Here is a 20,193-nt window from a genome sequence, read left to right as displayed (position 1 = left end):
TTTCCAGCAGACCCTGCCTGCTCAGGACTCCCAGCTCATGTTGACTCTGGGAAGGAAATGCAATTCTGGGCTTGGTTTTGTAAAGTCACCCAGCACAGGAACAGCCGAGCCCACTAAAACCCAAGCAGAGAGGGATGGTTTTATGACGTTTTCTCTTAAAATAACAACAGAATGGAACCAGCTAGAGCCAGGCTTTCAGACAAGTGGTCCCTGCCGTCTCTCCAAAGCAAACATTGCAGCACTGAGAAACAGAAATAAAAATGACTTCATGGATTCGCTTTGGCCCCAAGCTTGTAGAAATGAAAAATGAGCTGGGTTTCTAAAACTGCCTCATTTCCCAGGATCCAAGGCTTTATTAACAAGTTTGTCAGTAAGGATTTTTTGACTCTATTTCCAATGTAAGCCACAACCTGAAATGAGATTTATACAGCCCTGCTCTGTTTTTCCACCCTGCAAAGGGACTGGAGACAGTGACCCCATTAAGAGGCACAGGGGTGCACAGACCCCCCTCCTCCCCACACCTTTGCTGTGTGGCCACCCCCAGCCAGAGGCAGATCTGCCACGATGGCTTTGGTGGCTTGCAAAGGGCGGCACATCACAGCACAGCCCCAAACACAGCTCACCCAAAGAGCTGTTCGTGTGCTGGTCCAACTGCTGAGCTGCTCTTGTTTTTCCAGCACCTTTCCCACTGCAAAGTTAATATATTGCTACAATTGCCACATTTCAGCCTTATCTATGTCAAAACAGGACACTGTACTACTGATACTGCACTGGCACAGCTACACAGATGCAGCTTTGGCCTCCAAAGGAAGGACAGAAGAGGCTCTGCTACATCACACTCCTGGCACTTGCAGCCCACTGCTCACTGTGGCCTCCATCCACTCCCGCAGTTTTCCAGAGATCCCAGCCACGCTAAGCTCAAACACACTGTGGTACCTTCCCAGAAAGTAGCTAAAATCGTTTTTAAACAGCTGATGAAAGTACACTAAGGGTGGGGGAGAAATCATCCCTTCTGCTCATGCTGAGAGGCTAATGGGAATTCAACAACTTGCCAGGAAAGAAAAGATCCCACACGAAGATCAGTGCTTTGCTGCATCTCGCCACCCCAGCACAGCGCTGCGAGGCCCCGGGCAGGGGCAGAGTCAGAGTCGGAGTGACAGGGTGATGTTAGCACCATTGTTTATTTGAAGAGGGAGCACAGCCCTGGGGAGAGGCGCCCGCCGCCCCCCTTCTGCAGCATGGCAGTACAAAACAGCCCCACAGCGAGCAAGGGGCCGGCTCTGAACACGGGTCACCCCAAAGCACATCTCCGAGTGCACAACACCCTCCCTCCTCCTAGAGTGAAGGGGGAACCGCTCCATCCCCTGGGAAAGCCAGAAGGGGAGACACAAGACATGCAGGAACCTTTGCAAAAGCCATTCCCGAGGTACCAGGGCAGCCACACGAGATCCAGGCAGGCTGCGAGATCAGTCTCCACACGCTGCTCCGAGGTGGAACATGGCTGCATGCTTCTACTTTCGCAGAACCCAGGTCTTGCAGAGAGAGGTCTTGCTGTTAGCTCTCCAACCCTCCCTCGTTTACCTTTCCATAATGATCCTAAAACTTGCATTCCACACATTAGCCAGCAGTTAGCCCAATTTATTACAATATAGATCTACCTGGGAACAGAAGGAAAAATATCCACCCCCACACAGTAAGGCCTGGCAGAGGTCATTGTTTCCTGTGCTTCCCCCTCCCCTCCACTTATAAAAAAATTCTTAAAAATAAAATAATAAAAAAAAGCAGAACAATCCTTCATGATAAGATTAAGGTCCTTGATGTGTGACTCTGTTTCAGCATGCCCAAAAACTGTCGAGCTTTCTCCTGCATGAAGAGTTGGTCTCGGGTTCCACCACAGGCTACGGCTTTCCAAGCCCTGGTCATCTACAGAAGGAAAAGAAAGCATGTGTGCAACAGGTAAGGGAGAGGACAAACACAGTGTTGACATCCTGTTTTGAAAGACTGCAAAAATAAAACTAACAACTATCTGCTACCCAAGGGAAATAAAACTTTGGACTTAGGAGCACCCATCTTGAAACCAGGAGGAACTTGCAGAGCACCAGTTACTCATCACAGCTGAGCAGGTTGTTTCTAGCAAAGGAGGGTTCCGTTCAGCAGTTTCCCAGGTGAATGCTCCACTTCAGGACAACCCACGTGCCCTTTCAGGGCTTTCCCTTACTTGCCTTGAGACAAAAACCCCAAAGCATAAACCCACTAAGGCTCCTTGTGCTGAAGAGATTCCAGAGGGATAGAAAGAATTCAAGAACAGCTTTGGGATTTATTCCCAACCAGTTCAATTCCTACAGGAGCTGCTCAGCCCCAGGTCTAGATTGGTCAAAGCCCATCCTTAACAACAACTTGGTGCCTTCAGTTTCAGCAGGGTCCCACAGCCCACAGGAAGAGCTGAAGATCAGGCGTGCTTCAGTCACTGCGTGCAGAAAGGGCACTCATGAGCTGCTTTTACACTCCAGGAAAACCCCTGCAAATCCTTTGATAAATGCAGCCAAGAGATACACAGTGGAAAGACCCATTTAGATGCACCGCAAAGAACAGGAGCTCGAGCTTCAGCATGGGCTCACGGTAACAACATTCCATGCAGCCAGAGCACAGCTCTGGGGCTGACTGAGGTTCAGCTCACAGCTAGGTGAGCTTCCTTAATAAATTACTGCCACTGCTAGCAACACCAGTCCGGCACAAGAGCCCAGAAACACCACAGACAACTCTGCTACAAGCTGCCTTACTGTCACCTTCAAGTCACTCCCAAAGCTTTATTTATACAGATCTATTAGCTCTCAGAGCAATACGACCATGCCTAGGACAGGAGGAGAAATGGAAGTGGTTAAGTAGCATTTACTTTGAGAAGGGGAAGGAATTACTCTGGTTGAGGAGTACTTATTTGTCAGAAAGCGCTTTCACAACAGACAGCTCTAATCCAGGGACAGACACAATCCCCCTCACTGCAGTGTTTCATGAAGACTGAGCCAAGGCTCCTCAGTGAAGACAATACTGCACCTGGGCTTTTCCTGGGATGTGAAAACACCCCCACACCAGCCCCCAGTTGCAGTTTCACCCCCCACCAAGGAAAGCATATATTTCCCTCCTTATTCAAGCTATCAGAGCTCCCGTGACTCAGTCCAAGCAAATACCTGCAAAATCATGGTCCACATCCCCTTCTCTAAGCCACACTGCCTCACAAAGCAAGGATATACCCCTACTAATATGCTCTACCTGCAAACATACCAAGTGGTGAAGATTTTAAAGAGAGCACAAGAAACTGTTATGCCCCATAGGCATTTGTAGGCTGCTGTGACTCCAGCACAACCCAGACACAACTGTGTGGAGCCAAGGAACAGAGCAGCTGTAACAGCACCAACCTCAGCACAAGCTACAGGGTGGCACACTGTCAGCTGGGGCTCTGTACTGCCACGGGTTCAGGTAAACAGCAGGATAAAGCCAGCCTATGCTGTCTATGGCACACAGCCTTCACCACAACCTGGAAACACCTAAAATCACAGGGGTGGGAAATACCTTTCTGGTTAGCATTTATACAGCCCTTCACAGACTTGCCACGCCCACAGAAACAAAAAAGATGAGCCTACTGTGGTCCACCGAAGGAGTGCTCACTGGAAAAAGGAAGGTTTACTTCACTGCTGGATCAATCATCCAAATTCCCCGATGGATTGGGACAGGATGCAGATTCCCATGAGGAAATCCAGGGCCAAACATGCTAAGCAGGCCACAGCTCTGATCAACCATGGGGCTTTGAGTCCCAGCAGAAGGGCAGGTTTGGAAAGAGACAGGAGGAAGCTGTAGTGTAACACCCCTGGCTCAGTATCTCCAAACCCTGGTGCAAAGACAACCCCGACAGCATATGGATGCCTATGCAGGTGTGCACAGAGCTTCCTCCCCTCGCTCCTCCTCCCAAGGAGGGACAAGGGCTGCACTACCTGCTAACCTTCTGACTGGGAGAGCAGTGGCTGCAGGGCTTACCGGTGCTGGTGGTCTGAAATGGCTCGGCATTTTCCTGTAGGACATTTTCTCCGGCTGCACTTGCACGAAGGCTCTGTTGAGCAAACCGCTGTTGTTCTTCCTGCTCGAGGAGGAAAGGTTCAGGGACCTCGACAGGAAATTCACAGGCTGCAAAGGGGAAAAAAAAAAACCTTATAAGGAAACAAGTTAATTTGCCCTAATAGTGCTGATACTTGGCCTGGCCAAAAGGCCAGCTAACAAATCCATCCCTTTATCCACATTCACAAGGGCAGCTGCAGGTCGCAAAGCTCCCACCACTGCTCTGCACAGGGTTTCACTGGAGCAGAAACCTGCCCCTGCTCTGAGCACAGCACCCCTCACCTGGGCTCTTTTGAAACAGACAGTCTTGGGGAGGGCAGGCACATTTTGCGTCATATCTTCATCCACAATATCCAGGGCCAGAGACTTCCGGACCTTCTTGATGGGACTCCTGCGCAGCTGGGGGACACCAAAGAACAAGCATCAGCATGAATCAACGCGGTGAACTGCCATCTCAAGGGCCCAGGCGACACCAAGCCCACATTGCCCCAGGTCTGCATTGCAGCAGCACCCCGGGGAGAAGGCACGCTGCAGCCCTCCCCACCACAGGGCACAGCAGCTTCCAGCGCTCTCCTCCTGGCACCAAGAGCCACCAGTTTAGAAGACAAAGCCCCTTTCAGAAGGAAAGGAAAGCCACCAGGGCAACCGAGCCAAGAGACTCTGCATACCAGCCCACAGCCTGCCGGGAGCCCAATTTGCCACAGATGCTCCAAGTGTGCCATGGGTCTCTCCTGTAGGATAGGGACACAGCATCTCCTGCCATGCCCAGAGTTCAGCGTAAACCAGGACACAGCTGGCAGTATTTTAAGCAGGCCTTAACCTCAGGCACCTCTTGCCGATTAAAAGACAACAGCCACAGGCCAAAAAGCTTTTGGCATCAACAGTAGCATGAACAAAACCAGCCAAAACACCCCTTAACAGCAAAGGGCAGCTCAGCAGCAGGTGCTAGACACAAAATCAGCTCACCCCTTGTTTCCTCTTTTGTTTCTCCGGCTTCACATCATCCTCTATGATAAGTTCAATGCCAGCTTCACTTCGGAGCACCTCTTTCAAGTCTTCTTCCAGGTGAGGAGTCTGGGGCTGGTGTGAAAATCAGGAGAGAGCACACAAGACAGTCGAAAATCTGTGTGCTGGGCAGACTCATGAGTATTTCCCTCAAGGGATAATGGGGTTGGGGAGCCCACAGTGGGAAGACAAACAGAAGTTACTTATTTACTTCCCAGCTAGAAAAAAATATAACAACATTTCTGCTAGCCTGACAGATTTACAGGATCTCCAGGCATGAGAGGCTCTTATCACCTGAACCCCAAATGTGCCATCAAGAGACCAGTATGCACAAAAGGCCTGGGATACTGGAAACTGCCATCCCCACAATGCTTGCAGTTCCTCAGGGATGCCTAGGTAGATCGTTTCCTTGCTTTTCCTCAAGGTCATCAGTAGCCAAGCACTGCAGCCTGATTCAAGGGCAGGTTTTGGCATTTTTAGCTGGTTTAGAGAGGAGCTAGAAGTCCTGTGGCTACTTACCATGACAAGGTCCCCTTCAACCCTCCCATCTCAGTCTGGCACTACCAAACTGTACTCTGCTATGGCACAGGTAGCAGTTGGCTCACAGCTCTGCTGCAACCTACCCCATGTCCCGTTTACACTCACTATGCTTCTGCCACCAGCAAACAGCAGATCTGCCCAACGCTTACCAGAGGCCTAATTGGTCCATATTTCTCCAGAGCGTTTTTGAAAGGCGTGGGGGTGTGAGGAGTGTTGTCCACCACATACTTCTGATCTGGTGTGACAAACCTGGCAGTAGAGAGTGGGACAGACAAAGGATCAGACATGCTGTAAGCCACACAAAGTACCCCCGTCCTTCCAAGCCCTCTCATTACACGAGCCACGGCACAAGTCTCACGTGGCAGCAGCAACCACCACCTGCCTGGCTGGACTGTTCCTGGGGTGCGAGCAGAGCAAACAGGCATGGAGGAGCCTTTAGCAGGGAAAACACCCTTCAGATGTGTCAGCTACGCTGCTCCGCCCTGCCAGCTACCAAGCACCCTTGTCAGAAAGCAGCACAGCCCCCTGACACAGGCAACATGCAGCTCCGCAGGCCAGCCCTACCCTGCAATGCTTCTGCTGGCAGATCTGCTCAGGCCCAGCCTGGGCTTGTGACAGTCACAGCTGGAGCAGCAGAAGCCCTGGGTGCAAATGCACTTGGAGCAGCCAAGCCAGCTCACACTGCCTGGACAGGGGAGCTGCTCTGGACTGTGGCAACAGAGTGGTTTCTCTAGCACAGCCAGCACCCCCAAACACTGTGCTGCTTCGGTCCACCAGCAAATCACTCCCTGTGCAGACCAGCCCTCCTGACCTGCCTGGTACAATGCCTTGGGTAATCATCGCCCCAAACTGCCCCTCAGGTCAGGCAAAGCAGAGGGTGCAGAGCTAAAGGAATGGATCTGAACAGCTCCTGTTGAGGAAATCAAATCCCTTCCCAGCTGCACAGGGGTCACAGCACAGCAACATTTCCCAAAGATATGTACAGAAGGCAACAGCCCACCCAGCAGCTGAACACAACGGTGGTCACTTGGCTGCGGCCCAAATCAGCCTGGACACTTAGTCCCTGCAGCTCAGAGAGGAGCTGTCTTTGGGGGAAAACACTGATTTAAGGAAATCCATGGGCTGTCCTGTCCCTCTCTCAGTAGTGTCAGTACAAGTACTGGGGGCAGTATGTTTGAATTGGACCAGACTCCTGTGTGGAAAAGGATGCTGCTCAGGTGGGGACGGGGGAGGAGGCAGCAGAAAGGACTTACGCAGAGTTCTTCTGGAGCAGAGGGGTCTTGTCCCTGTGCAGAGGGGTGGTGACAATCACCTTCTGACTGCACACAGGCGTGGAGGTCAGAGACGGGTTCTCCAGTTCTAGTGTATCCTGTTTGGTCCAAAAGTTTAAGAACTGCACAGCACAGGAAAGAAAGAAAGAGAAGACACTCAGTCTCAAGCATCCAGCATAGTATCACAAATCATTACTTTTTCATAAATATGAGGTAAAACTTCAAGTAGGTACAATCCTCCCATACTGAGGGGCACAAGAGGGATCTGTTCCAGTATAAACCACAATGATTCTTACAGACTTATACAGTCTTGTACATAGACACACACGTTAAAGTTGCCAGAAGGTGCCTCACACCTATAAAGATTATTCACTTCCCCTAAGGGAGGAGGTGATATGACTACAAGCAGCTATAGGGTGGGAGAGAAGCCTCTCCTTGCACTGGTCCAGACAAGGCCAAACAAAATGGTGAAGGAGAGGTAATACCAGCCCACCAAAGGTCTATTCCAACCGCAGGCTGGCAAAGGTGAGAGAAGTCTATGTAACAACAGCATACAAGTGAACAGATTTTGCATTGAGCTGTCTTCAGCCTAAACTGTGAGAAAATGACAAACTGTCTCATCTCTGCTAGAATTTTATTTCATAACAGCTAATAAGGGACAACTTTCCTCCCATAAGGGACAAGGTTTGTACCCAAGAACCTATGAGGAGCGAAGAGCTGTGTGTGTTACATTCACTGATGGTTCAAGCTCAGCCCAAAAGGCAGGACAGGTCATTTGCCTTCTCAGATTCAATCCTGGCCTTCCAGCCTTTTACACTCTGCAGAGCTGCACATTTCAGGCCCTGCTTTGATTTCCCAGTTCTTGCTGACCTTGCATTCAAGGTCCACCCTAACCTGGGTGTCACTGCCCTGTGGTGCTCTCCCACATGCCACCCAGGGCTGCAAAAACAGCAGAAATAAAGACCTGAAAGGCACAAGTTGACAGGGTCTGAACAACAGAGCAGCTGTGGGAACTGTGCTGGAGGACACAGCAATGCAGCAGCCTTTATTCTGTTTCACAGACAGAACTCCACCACACCACTAGTGGGTTTGAACACCACAGTGCTCCAAGATGATGTATGTTGGAGACCACATGTGCACACGTGTGTGGACACTGTAGGAGTCCTCACAAAGGCTGAGTGATCCCGAGTCCCTTTTTCAACAAAGACAAGCCCAGGAGCGTTTTCCCAAGCACAGCAACTCAGAGATCTGCACAAGGCATGTGCTACCAAGCCTGCCTGTGTGACTTGGAAATGAATTTTCAACTGGAAATGAATAGGGAAAGCCACTTTTCACTGCTGCCACCGTGCTACCCACAGCTGGGGCAGTGACGCCCTGGGGACAGAAGCACCATGCTCTCCAGTGATCCTGCAGGCATGTCAATGTGCACCACGTCCTTCCTTGGAGTGGGCAAGTACCCTGCCCATCGCACAGGGCAGCTGGGCTTCCCCGACACTGCAAGTGCTCCCAGAGGCAGACACAGGCTGCTGCTCCCACAGGAAGGGCAGAGCTGAAGACAAGCAGTGCCAGAATCCAGCTCTGTGCCTTGTTTTAGCAAAGAGACACCCCATGAATTGGTGCTGCCTCATTCAAGGGAGGAGAAACACAAAGCTGGCAGAACTGATGGGAATACATGGCATTAAAGCAAGTAGATGGAGTAGTAACATTTTTTTTAGCTCACGACCACCAAGTCCAAGCAGAGGAGCACAGCCTGTGCTCTGCCACTGCTCCGTACCTGAGATGGAGAGAAGGGCAGTGTCTTGACAGGGGTGCTCTTAGGCGTCATGCTGTTGCAGGAGTCAAGGAAGGAAAGGCTGGTGCTGGTGGCACTCTCCGTGACGGGGGAGAGTGAGATCTTCCTCTTTTTCTGCCTCTTCAGCACAGAGGGCGGCGTGCCAAAGCTCACCTCTGCGCGCGGAGAGATGGGGATGAGCTCTCCCTTGCTGCTCTTGCTCAGGTCGGAGATGGTGTGGCCATCCAGGCGGTACTCGGTCACATTGGGCAGGGACGCCGTCGGCTTGCTGGGGGTTTGCCTCACCGGGCTGCTGCTGCTACTGCTGCTGCCCGCAGAGGCTTCCTCAGGCAGGTCAAACTGGGTCAGATCACACCAGCCGTCGGGGTCCTGCACACAAGGGAAACTGTCAGAAGCAGCCCAGGAAGGAAAACTGAGCAGCTGACTGGTACAGATGGAGATACAAACTAGGGGGTGAAATAAGTAGATGTGTGAGATTCCACCAGCTTTTCAAGGAGCCTGGCTAAAGGAGGGTTCAAGTCCTCCTCCCCTCTGCTGCCAGCACAGCTGAGAACCAGACCAGGGAAGTGATGCAGCTGAAAGCTGCTGCTTGTGCGTAGGGCAGATTTTTCTATTTATGCAAGTTTGGTTTCCCAGTTCAGTTCACAGCACAGCTGCACAAACAGCTGCACCCCCATGCAGAGGGGACAAAAAAAGCAGCTGGGGATAGGTCTGGGGACAGGGGCTGAATGAAGCGACTGTCAGTCAACACCAAACCACAGTCTTGGGCACATCAGTACAGCTGGACACAGGGCTCTGCTTTAATGGGCACTGCTGAGAGACTAAAAATAACCAGACCAGTTGAGATTGGCAGCTCAACCCCACCAATTCCCAAAGTACCATACAAGCAGGTCCCTAAAGGCCCACAGATGGGCTGTTAAGCCTTGGGAACAGACTCTCTGTCCCCCTATACACATGCAAAGTGGATCCTTCGTGGATAATCAGCTCATAAGCTCCTCAGGCAAGCTAGGGGCTACAGAGACATTTTCTTCTGATGGCAGCAAAGTGCTTTGTTGATTCCAGCCAGCCTACCACTCTGGCATGCCTCTGTCACCCGGGGGATGTCAGCACTGCTCAACTGGCCCAAAATTACTAGTTTCAGTGAAGCTACCTCCACTGAAAGCAAATGGTGGGGTCATCCCAGTGTGAAGGGGTCTGTCCTGCATAAAGTGGGCCTGGCCTATTCCCAGTCTATCCTGTCCTATCCCATCCTGTAACAGGAGGGGAAGGAAAGCCCATGAGCATAGGCCCCAACCATTATGAAAGGGAGAGCTGGAGACACTGGCTGATACAGGAATGCTTGAGATCAGGTTTGCCAGCATTTACAGACTCCCACACCAGCAGAGACCACGCACAAGGACACCTGCCTAGGGGAATTTGCAAGCCCAGCGCAATACTGGCACAGTTGGAAAGGCCTAATCCAGACCTGGAAAGGAGACAGTGGGAAGCTGCAAGCCAATGAATGACAGACCTAGCCCTCCTCAGGATGCCCATGGTGATGAGTGAGGGGACCTGGTAAGTTCACTCAAGGGAAAAGAGTGGGGATCAGTCTCCCTACATTAGCTGCAGGAGCAATGGCCTGTTACTTACAGATTCAATCATATCCAGAGCTTCATTGAAGGCTGGCACAGATGTTGGGTTCAAATAGTTGGCAGCTTCAACGACCCATTTGTATGGTGATGTGACAAATGAAGAGGCATCCTCAGGCACAGCATCATCTGGGGTCCCCTCAGCGTTATGCTCTGCCAGTTCGGCAGCTGGCAGCTCCGAGGGTAACTCCTGTACACCCGTCACTTCCTCATCGCTGACATCCTCTTCCTTTATTTCAGAGATATCAACTGGCCAGTTCGGCAGGACATTCTTTGAGCATACAACAAAAAAAATCCAGCCATTAGTAGAAACCAAGGGAACAATGTCAACTCCTGGGGACAAAGAGCAAGGGTCCCTAGACACGTTCAGCTGTGCCTGCTCTCCTACCTGCCATTCAGTTTGTTTCACATCCCTGTTCTCCCTCACTGCTCTGTGCCATACATCATCTGAGGAGTCCATGCAACATTATGAGCACAGGACTGTTTAACTGAAGATTTCACTTCACAGTATCCCAGGAGAAAGTTGAACAAAGGTTGAGCAGATAGCACTATTCTGTATTTCCTACTTTTGAAGAGCCTGCCTTTGAAAACTACACGCTTTCTTCATGAAAAAATAATTGGGTATACTTTCCTTGCCTCTTTTTTTTGGAGGAAAGGGACACAATGCCTCTTCACCATGTCCTCACACTGTCTGGAGCAGCCTCCTTCTCCCACCAGCAACAGCACAACACAGCCAAAAAAATCTTCAGTCTCCAAGACAGACGAGATTGGCAAGATAACAGTACTAGCAGACTGCTGTCCCCCACCTGGATAACACACTCAGGCTCACACTCCACCTCTAGCTCCTGGAGGGAGAGATCTCCCAACAGTCAGTCTCTTGGAGAAGGCTGGGGAAAGGCACAGACTGTCTATGTAGACACTCGGCTGTGCGTGCCAAAGGCAGCCTGAGAGGCAGCAGAAGGGTGGATGAACAGCTCTGATATGCGTGAGCAGAGCAGGGGGCTGACCCAGCTGCCTGCTGCAAATGTGCTGGTGCAGTACCTGGCTCCCAGCTCTCGTTTGACTTTGGCTCTCCTTGTCATCCACCTCCACGAGGAAGTACAGTGACTTGGACTCCTTAGTTTCACTGAGGAAGCCTCCCATGTCCACTTTCCGCTTGATGGTGGAGTTCCAGTGATTCTTCACAGCATTGTCAGTCCTGCAGAGAAAGCAGAAGTAGAAATCACCATTTACAGCAGGTTTAAAGCACAGCTAACAGCTCCTACACGCTCTCTAGCCCCATCCTGTGAGCCCAACACATGCATCTCCACAGGCCACCCAGCTGTGGAGGCACCAGTGAGCAAAGAGGTCCTACCTCCCAGGCAGCAGCTTGGCAATCTCTGCCCAACGATTCCCCAGGACCTTGTGGGCCTCAAAAATGATGCGATCCTCCTCCTCTGTCCACGAGGACTTCTTCACCTCAGGGTTCAGGTGGTTATGCCAGCGTTCCCGGCACTGCTTCCCTAACCGCCCTTTCAGGTGCTTGGCTATCAGGGTCCATTGTTTGGTGCCATATTTTTTAACCAGTTCAATTACCTTTGAAGAGAGCAGGAGGGAAATAAGGAAATGGAATAGAGGGGAAGGTCAATACAGTCACCTTCAGGCTTTGCTCTTCACCTCTTTTGGGATCAGGTAAGGGCAGACAGAGAAAAGCCCCTTAAGAAAAAGAGCTGGAGGGATCCAGCACTGACAATCAGGTGTACCAACACCTGCAGGAGCAACGATCCAGCTAATTTCTGAAAGAAGCTGATTCCATGCAAACATTTTGCCACATGGCACCTGTGAATGCAGACAACAGCTCACAGAAGATGGGGTGGAAACTGGCAGGTGCACCAGGGGCAGAGGGGCCCAGACTTAGAAACACACGCCCATTTCTGAGCAGGGGCCAACTCCCACATGCTCCAAGGCTCCTCTGCCCTCCCTCCTACCAAGGGGACTGTTGTCACATGGCCAGGTCCATCAGCTCCACACAGGTCTGCCCGCTGGGCGCAGCCTCCCTTTAACAGTGTGCTACACCAAGGGCATGCCAGGGCTGCTGCTCCATGCTCCACTACCACCAGGACACACAGCCAGAGCTCCAAAGCATAAACAAGCCATATTCACTTAAAAGCCATCCACTCTGTCACTTCCCCTTCACCCAGGGCCTTGTCATTTCTGCCTGAGGCTCAATGCAAATGCTTCTGGGCACAGAATCTGTTCTGAGCCCCTGCGGTATGTCCACAGCATAGTCAGGATGAAACAATCTACTACCTGCAACATTCAGCCCACCAAAATCTTAGAGAGGAGGCTGAAGGGTCTTCAAAGAGCATTTGTATCCCGGCCAGCTGCGCTCAGCTGAAAGGTGTGGGTAGACAGGTGATGCTCACAGTGCTCTTGGCCCAAAACAAATGTCCCTACTGCAGACTCATGACTATCAAGCACAGACATATGGACCAAGGACACCAAACAGACACAGGCCAAGAAGCTGGAGCACTTGCAGGGCAAAGGATTGTGCAGTGTCAGGAGGAGAAAGCTGGAGCCCAGCCTGGCCAGGATGGGTGGGCTGGCAGTCAGGACATGCAAAGGGAAGGGGAAAGTAGGCAGCAACCGCTCTCCTGTAGGAAGGTGGAAGGACATCGTGAGAAGCTTCCTTAGGATGTGCTTGACGTAAGACACAGATGGGAGGCAAAAAGGACTGTAACAGCCTGTAATGGGACCAAAAGGGAAAGAAACGGGGGAGCAGAAGCATTGCAGAGAATCTGACAAACTACAATATTTTACAGCAGAAAACATTGGTAAAAGTTGAATTCATTCCAGCTTTTCTTAAGCACATCAAGATGATGAGTTTGTCTGAGCTGGCCCCTCTCAGCTCACTCTGGAACCAGCAGAGAAACAGGGTCCCAGAAGTCACGATTCACCTAGATGACCTCAGACATCCACTTCAGTCTGTCTACTATGGCACCGGAAATGCCAGTTTTATTTTCTTTTTGGTCCAACATGGCCAGGTCAGGTGGAAATCTGCCAGCAGGCAGATGAATTAATTCCCTTTTCTGCTCTCTCCCTTGGCAGCCTACTGTAGCAGTACTGTCTGAAAGGGAAGTGTTCAGCTGAAGAGGCCTGGACCTGCTCCTGCACATCACAACCACAGCTGCATTAGGCTGCTCAGAACAGGTCAGAGTGCTGCTCACAAGGTATCCACCACTACCCACAGTTTACAAAAGGGTCTGACACCTCTGTCCTCTCTGCAGACAGTAACAGTCCAACGCTCAGATACTCTCAGCCCTGACTTACCTTTTGGTCCTCCTCTTTGGTCCAAGGGCCCTTCACCAAGTCTGGATTCAACACTCTCAGCCACCGGTACTGACACTGCTGATCGCTGCGGTTCTAGAAAAGGAATGAGAATAGCCACGTATTAGACCAGAGGCTCCAAAAGCCCCTATAGCAACAGCAGTCCCGTCCCCCCCCCCCCCCCGGCTGTCCCACAAAAAACCTGCAGAAGCACATGGAGAATATATACTATGACTAGGACACTGGGCACAGCGACAGGAGCCTCAATTTCTCACCCCAGCTCCAAGAGACTCACCCTTGAAAATCCTCCAAGCAAGAAGGGTGTCTCCCTGCCCTAAAGAAGCACCATTTCACAGCCTGGAGCTGCAGTCACAGAACAGAGCCCCGCTGTGCAAGGTGCTGCACAGACACAGAGAACCAGCGCAATGAGCACAAGAAGCGACATGAAAACACTACAATTCCCAGCTGGGCAAGGGGTCACTTACAGGAAAGTGACTGGCCAGGAACTTCCAGTCATTCTGCCCGTAATGTCTTACTAACATCTTCAGCTGCTCATCCTGCAAAGAACAAAGACATCCACTTTCACATACTCTGAGGCAACACACGCCACAGGCACCCCTGGGCTGATGGCATCAAGAGAACAAGCTAGATATTTTGAACTGTCAAGAAGGTTTATTAGGCATTCTGCATTCAGGGGAGGAAGGTAGCTCACACTGTTCTTTAGCAGCACTCCAGTGCCTGGAGACCAACTAGAACAGACTGTTTGGTTCTGGGCTCTGTACTAGGGCGAGCTCATACAGCAAACAGAAAACAAGGGCTCAGCTCTGTTCCAGTACAGTCTGGTTCAAACCCTGTGGCCAAGGCTACCTGCTTATTCAGCCCCAGTATACCCCGACCAGAAAATCTATCTCCCACAGCCCACGCACTGCTTTTACCTGGCCAAGAAAGCCAACTGGTTTAAGTGTATCACCACTAGCCTGATGGTCTACTGTCTTCCAGTGTTATGAGCCTCTACAGCATTTCCTTCATGAGCACTGCTATAGCCTACAGTTCATAAAGAGCCTGCTACGGGCATACTTGCCTGTGTGCACTGGCAGGGCAAACAGAAGCATGAAATAATTTCCTGCCCAACATGAGCCCGAGACTTTGATCCCTGCACAAAGACCACCTTACTTGGTGTTCAGACCCCAGGGGAAACAGGACATCTTGTAGTTTTCACACAGAACAAAGATGATGGAGGAACTGGGAGGAGGGAATATAATTTCCCAACTAATTTCAGGCTCTCAGCCAGGATGACTAAGCCATGGTCCCACCAGTCTCAACACTCCCTGCTTTTGCTAGAGAAAAAAGACAGTTCCACTGTGCAATTCAGCTTGCTGGGGCCTCAGCCATCCTCTGGAACCCCTCTTTGCTCACAAGGGCACTGCAGGCAGCAGATATCTCGCTCAGGACTCACATGCTTAAGGTAAAGTGGTTGGAGCTTTTGCTCTCCAGGCTACACTTCAAACTCCCCCAAACCTCCCAGCCTCATCAAGACCTCAGCTCACATCAGCAAAACAGACACATGGTCTTCTCCAGTAGCAAGACAGCAGGAGGTGGTGTCTTGGCCAGCAGGTGAGAGCTGGGGTGGAGGTACCCAACCGCAGGGTACCATGCCAGAGGCCTACCCCAAAGCATCTGCTCTCATCAAGTGCCAGGCTCCCACTCACCTCTTCTTGTGTCCACTTGACTTTGCACCTGCCATCCCGCTGCTCCGGCACATCCGAGTCGGTATCCTGGTAATGCAGCTCATCCTGCTCCTCACTAGAGATAAATAGACAAAGATTGTAATTTCCACCTCTGATAAAAACACAGTAGAGGGTGTAACCTCCACCATGCAGAGCAGCGCTCCAGAGAGTGACATGTACTCTGCAGTAGCTCCAGACCTACTCTCTTCCAGCTCTGATCCCCAACACCTCACAGACATTCACTCAGACATGCCAGATTTAAAGCAGTCCCTCAGCTTTGGGCTCCCGGTGCATTCAAGTAATTTTAATGCTGCTGAGAGCAGGGGAAGGAGCATTTCTCTTGACTTCTGTTCCTGTCTGTCCATCTGGGAGGACTCTGAATCTAAGGACTGGCACCATTTCCCCCCCTTACACCAGCCTCCGGATTGCTGGAGTAAAGAAGAGGGATGCGAGAAGCAGCCAGAAGCCAGCCAGGGAGTGCTGGGCGAGCAGCCCCCAGGGGCTCTGCATATCACACACCCCCCCCCCAGCCTGGCCCTGTCACCCCCCTGCTCCCGAGCGGGCAGAGCCGGGCCCGCGCCCAGCTCCCGGGGGGAGCCAGGAGGAGCCTTTGGAGCGGGGCCCGCGGAGCCCAGGGGTGCGGGGCCGCGGCCCTGCCTGCAGCCCGCCGTCCCGCTGCCCGGCCCGAGAGCGGGAACGGGCCGTCCGGGGCGGAGGTCTGTGCGCGGCGGCGAGGAGCCGCCAGCGGGTGCCCAGGGCTACCCCGCGGCGGCGGGAAGGCGCAGAGCCGGCGCAGGGCCCCCCCGACCGGCGGGGGCCACACTCACCCGCGGCTACGGCGCGCCATGGCGGGGCCGGGGCCGGGCGGCGGCGGCGGCGGCGGCGCAACTTTCCTATCTCGCGCCAACGGCGCCCCCCCCCCGCGCGGGGCCGGGCCGCGCATGCGCGCTGCCTCCTCCCGCCCGCACAAAGAGGCGCGCGCGGGAGGGCGCCCGCCCGCTCCGCCCCCGGGGGCGGCCCCGAGACCCCCCCGCACCGTAGACCCCCCCACTCCGTAGCGCAGCCCCGAGACCCCCCGCAGCGAGACCCCCCCACTCCGAGCGCAGCTCCCCCAGAGCTGCCGCCGCAGGCAGCATTGGGCGCAGGGCAGGAGGATTCCCCCCCCCCCCGGTCACCTCGACCCCTGCAAAACCCGCCGCGGCCCCCCCGGGAAGGCGGCTCTGGGGTGCAGCGAGGGCCCCGCAGGACGCGGCTGAGACTCCGCCCCAGGGGGGGGCTCGCTTCTGCCACAGGACACCCGGCAGCCGCCTCCCATTAAAATGGGGGGGGGGGGCGGAAAAAAGCAGCAAATTAAAATCAACCACCTTCCCCACGTTGCTTTGGCAGCACCTCTCGCTCTAGGGGCGCACTATGGGGTCCCCGGAGGAGAGCGCAGGTCTGGCGCTTCCCAGCAGAGGCAAGAGGCGGCCAGCAGGGCCCCGCGGCCGGGCAGCGGCACTGTCACACCGCGGGGGGAAGCAGCAGCTACCCCAGTGACAGCTGGTCCTGAACTCGCCGGCACTTTGTACAGGTGCGTTCCGGATTCCTGCTGTTTTCACACCGCACAGACCCAGCACACACCTGCTAGTGCCCGAACATGAGCTGTAACGTCCGCGTGCAGCCTGCGCACATGGATGCTCCTGGCCAGTGCTTCAGACAAAACACCACAGAACCGAAGAGAGATGTCACCTTGTCAGGGACCCTCCCTGAGTGTTGTGTCTGGGCAGGAAGGCTCTGTGTGTGTTGTCCTCCTCCTCCTGCGGCAGAGGACTACACCTCCTGCAAACAACCCCCTGCTCTCCAAGGCTGCCTGCTGACAGGCTACAAACACAACCGAGCCCTTACAGGACTCAGCTTACCCTCAGCAGTTAGCCACAGCTCACAATCACTGCCCTGTGCTTAAAAGGAAGCAAACAAACCCCCCCTCCCTCTCTCAAACTAGCTTAATTAGGAAATGAGCCTTTTAATGAATTGCCAGAACTATAAAACTGCTATAAGCAACACTAGCAAGAAAGGATCAAGATCTCCAAGGGGGACTCTCTAGAAGCTGAAGGTAGGTAGTACTTTTTAGTCTATCCTCTTAGCATGTTTTTTATTCTCCTAATTTCTCACATACTATTTTTTTAATTGTCTTTAAGGAAAAATTATTTTAGTCTTTCAAAGAAGACTTTCCTTCTAGAATGACCCTACAGCCCCCCTTGCAGTAAACTTAGGAGCTTTTTATCTCTGCTTTCAATGTGTTCAGAGTAAAAGTAGTTTCAGACCACAGCAAGCTGCCTTCCCCCTCCCTTCCTGCCCCATTCCCTATAGGGGTACCTAGAAGGCAGCTGCTGCCTAAGATGATGGTGAGCCCCTCCTTCCTGGGCAGAGGGGGAGCACAAAGGAGGCTCCTGCCCCCAGAGCAGAGGGCAGGGGTGTGCAGCATGAGACCTGCCAGGAGGGCCTGTCCTGAGGACCTCCCCTAGTGCCATGTGGGCTGTGGGACCCCACAGGTCTGCAGGGGGGGGGTTACCATGTGTGGATAAAAGGTATGGTGAAAGCTGCTCCTCAGCCTCTCCATCCTAACCAGAGCCCAGTTTTAGTGTCTCCATCCCAAAGTGACCCAACTCTAACTTTTATGGTCCTCTGACTTGAGGAACAAGGATGAAATGTCTTATCTCTGGGGAAAACCAGTTCCATCTTAGTAGCACTAACAGATGGAGAGGTTTACTGAGACTCCCTACACACTATACAAAGCTAAGAGTAGTGTACGCAGGCTGAGGCTGAACTCTAGGGAGGCTCCATGATGACCTGTGAGCAATAAACAGGCTGCGGTGCAATTGTGTTGCTCTAGAAGACAATGACAGGCTGGATAACTGTTCTGGATCCTGCTCAGCTCCTTGCTCTCCTAAGCAAGACTGAGACAGGATTTTGCAGAGAACAGTCTTACTACTCTAAGTCTGCAATTCGCTAGAGAATGGTAATGAACAGTAACACATTTATTCTGGCAGGGACATCCTGGTCTCCACAAGCCTGACAGTGGTGGAATTCTGCACCATGCTGTCCACCAAGAGGCACAGTACCAGCATCCTGACCATAAAGGAAATACTGGAAAATGGGTTTGTGGCCAGGGCCTCCAGCCGCACTGATTCTTCTCCTGTCTGCAGTTATTACACAGACAATAGTAGTGCCTCCAAACCAGACACCTGGGAGCTTCTCATGGACTTGGACAATGCAACAAAAGGCAGCTCCCTGTGTGTTGTCAAGCAGTCGGAGTCTCTGAGCAGCTGTGTGAAGACTGACCTGCAGGGCCTGACCCAGAGCATCTCTGACCTCAGCCTTGTCTGCTTCTGCAAAACCCACCACGGTCAGGCTGCCTTTGATCTGTCTGGTTTGCCTTGTGAGCACCCCAGCACAGCCGACTGCCTGATGGACGTGGTGTCACAGAACACCTCAACGCCATGCAAGAAAGAAAAGCACCCCAAACTGCTGGAGAGCCTGCTGTCCAAGAGCACTGAGCTTGTTGGTGACCTCTCAACCCTTGGGAAGATGCCAGCACCCAGGTGGGAGATCTCGGCAATAAAAGCTCCCCTGGATACCAGCCTGTCCCTTGATGTGAGCACCGAGGAGCTGAGGTTACCGGAATGCTCCAAACCGGACACGCCACCCCTGGAGACCTCTGTAGTAATTCCTCTGGCTTGGCCTGGAGCCTTCAAGAGGCACCGTGTGCTGACCCACAGGTCCGCCGCCCCCGAGACCCAGCCGAGCGACCCTGACGCTGTCGCCGTGTCTCTGCACCAGGCGCTGTGAGCCCCGGAGCGCGGGGGGCTGCGGGGTGTCTGCCGGGGCCCGCCTGTGCCGCGGAGCGGGTGGCCCTGCCCGGCGCCAGGGGCTCGCCATGGCACCGCCGGAGGAGCGGTTCCATCCCCCCACCTGGGGCGACTGACCCGGCGAGCTGCTTGGGGCGCTGCTGGGCTGTTGGGGGCAGCCCCCGAGAGCCAGCACCAGCTCAGCCGCAGCCCTCCCGGCCTCCCCTTCCTCCGCGATCGCTGTCTGTTGTATTAACGCAATAAAGAGATAAATTTCACGGTGTGCGCGGTCTCCGGTGCTCTCTGACCGCCCGCCGGGCCTGCGCCTGAGCCCCGCCGAACAGGGGCGCGGGGCCGGCCGGGGCCCGGCTGCCGGTGAGACCCCGCCGGCAGCAGCACCTTCCCCACCCGCGCCGGGAGCTTCCCCACGGCCCGCCCGCCCCCCCCAGGCCCGCTGCGGCGCTGCCGCCGAGCTCCGCGGCCCGTGGGAGGGGGCCCGTCCGCGGCCGCCTCCACCCGCCTTGCGCCGCGACCGGCTGAGGAGGGGCGAGCGGCCGCCACAAGATGGCCGGGCCCCGCCGCAGCCCCCGGCCCGGCCCCGCTCCCAGGTGCTCGGCCGGGGGCCGCCCCGCCCGCCCCCGTTACCTGGCAGAGGGGCCCGGGGAGGTCTCGGTGGCGGAGCGGCGCCGGAACGCGGCCCTGGCCCCCGCCGCCGGGCCATGGCGGCGGCGCCGCCCGGGGGCCGGGGCTGGCCGGGGGCCGGGGCCCGCCGCTGCCCGCGGGGAGCGCGGGCCGGGAGGCGGCGGCCGGGCGGGAGGCGCCGCCGGGGCTGGGGATCCCTCTTCTGGCACACTGGGAGAAAAACAGCCTGGGAGCGGCGGGCCCGGGCGGGCAGCGGCACCGGCCCCGCGCCGCTGGGCACGGGGCAGCGCGGCCGAAAGCGGCTTCCCGGGAGCGGGCGCAGCGCTCCGCAGCCCCGCGGCCGTCACC

General features: G+C 54.1%; 2 protein-coding genes across 4 annotated transcripts in view; one reads left to right on the top strand and one right to left on the bottom strand.

Annotated features, from left to right (window-relative positions):
• Window positions 1-1,162: 1,162 nt before the first annotated feature.
• The window catches only part of MYBL2 (MYB proto-oncogene like 2), a 20,664-nt gene continuing 1,633 nt past the window's right edge, over window positions 1,163-20,193 (bottom strand). The window contains exons 1-14 of one of the 3 annotated variants that reach the window (XM_074842904.1): window positions 19,849-19,974; window positions 15,359-15,452; window positions 14,135-14,206; window positions 13,653-13,745; window positions 11,698-11,918; window positions 11,385-11,541; window positions 10,345-10,614; window positions 8,698-9,084; window positions 6,906-7,045; window positions 5,802-5,901; window positions 5,074-5,187; window positions 4,390-4,506; window positions 4,030-4,176; window positions 1,163-1,923 (exon numbers count right to left, since the gene is read on the bottom strand). In XM_074842904.1, the coding sequence (XP_074699005.1) occupies window positions 1,795-1,923; window positions 4,030-4,176; window positions 4,390-4,506; window positions 5,074-5,187; window positions 5,802-5,901; window positions 6,906-7,045; window positions 8,698-9,084; window positions 10,345-10,614; window positions 11,385-11,541; window positions 11,698-11,918; window positions 13,653-13,745; window positions 14,135-14,191 (1,932 nt within the window). In that variant the 5' untranslated portion in view covers window positions 14,192-14,206; window positions 15,359-15,452; window positions 19,849-19,974 and the 3' untranslated portion in view covers window positions 1,163-1,794. Of the gene's footprint in view, window positions 1,924-4,029; window positions 4,177-4,389; window positions 4,507-5,073; window positions 5,188-5,801; window positions 5,902-6,905; window positions 7,046-8,697; window positions 9,085-10,344; window positions 10,615-11,384; window positions 11,542-11,697; window positions 11,919-13,652; window positions 13,746-14,134; window positions 14,207-15,358; window positions 15,453-16,203; window positions 16,239-19,848; window positions 19,975-20,193 lie in introns of those variants that run through there. The other 2 variants (XM_074842902.1, XM_074842903.1) reach the window with 2 other exon arrangements.
• LOC141931409 (uncharacterized) lies at window positions 18,445-19,209 on the top strand. Its single transcript, XM_074843495.1, has one exon. It carries the CDS (start codon window positions 18,452-18,454, stop codon window positions 19,202-19,204), a length of 753 nt encoding a protein of 250 aa, XP_074699596.1. The 5' UTR covers window positions 18,445-18,451; the 3' UTR covers window positions 19,205-19,209.

The sequence above is a fragment of the Strix aluco genome, chromosome 17 (assembly GCF_031877795.1).
Source record: "Strix aluco isolate bStrAlu1 chromosome 17, bStrAlu1.hap1, whole genome shotgun sequence".
NCBI lineage: Eukaryota > Metazoa > Chordata > Aves > Strigiformes > Strigidae > Strix > Strix aluco.
The sequence above is the reverse complement of the archived record's forward strand: the minus strand, read 5'-3'. Positions and strand labels throughout refer to the sequence as shown.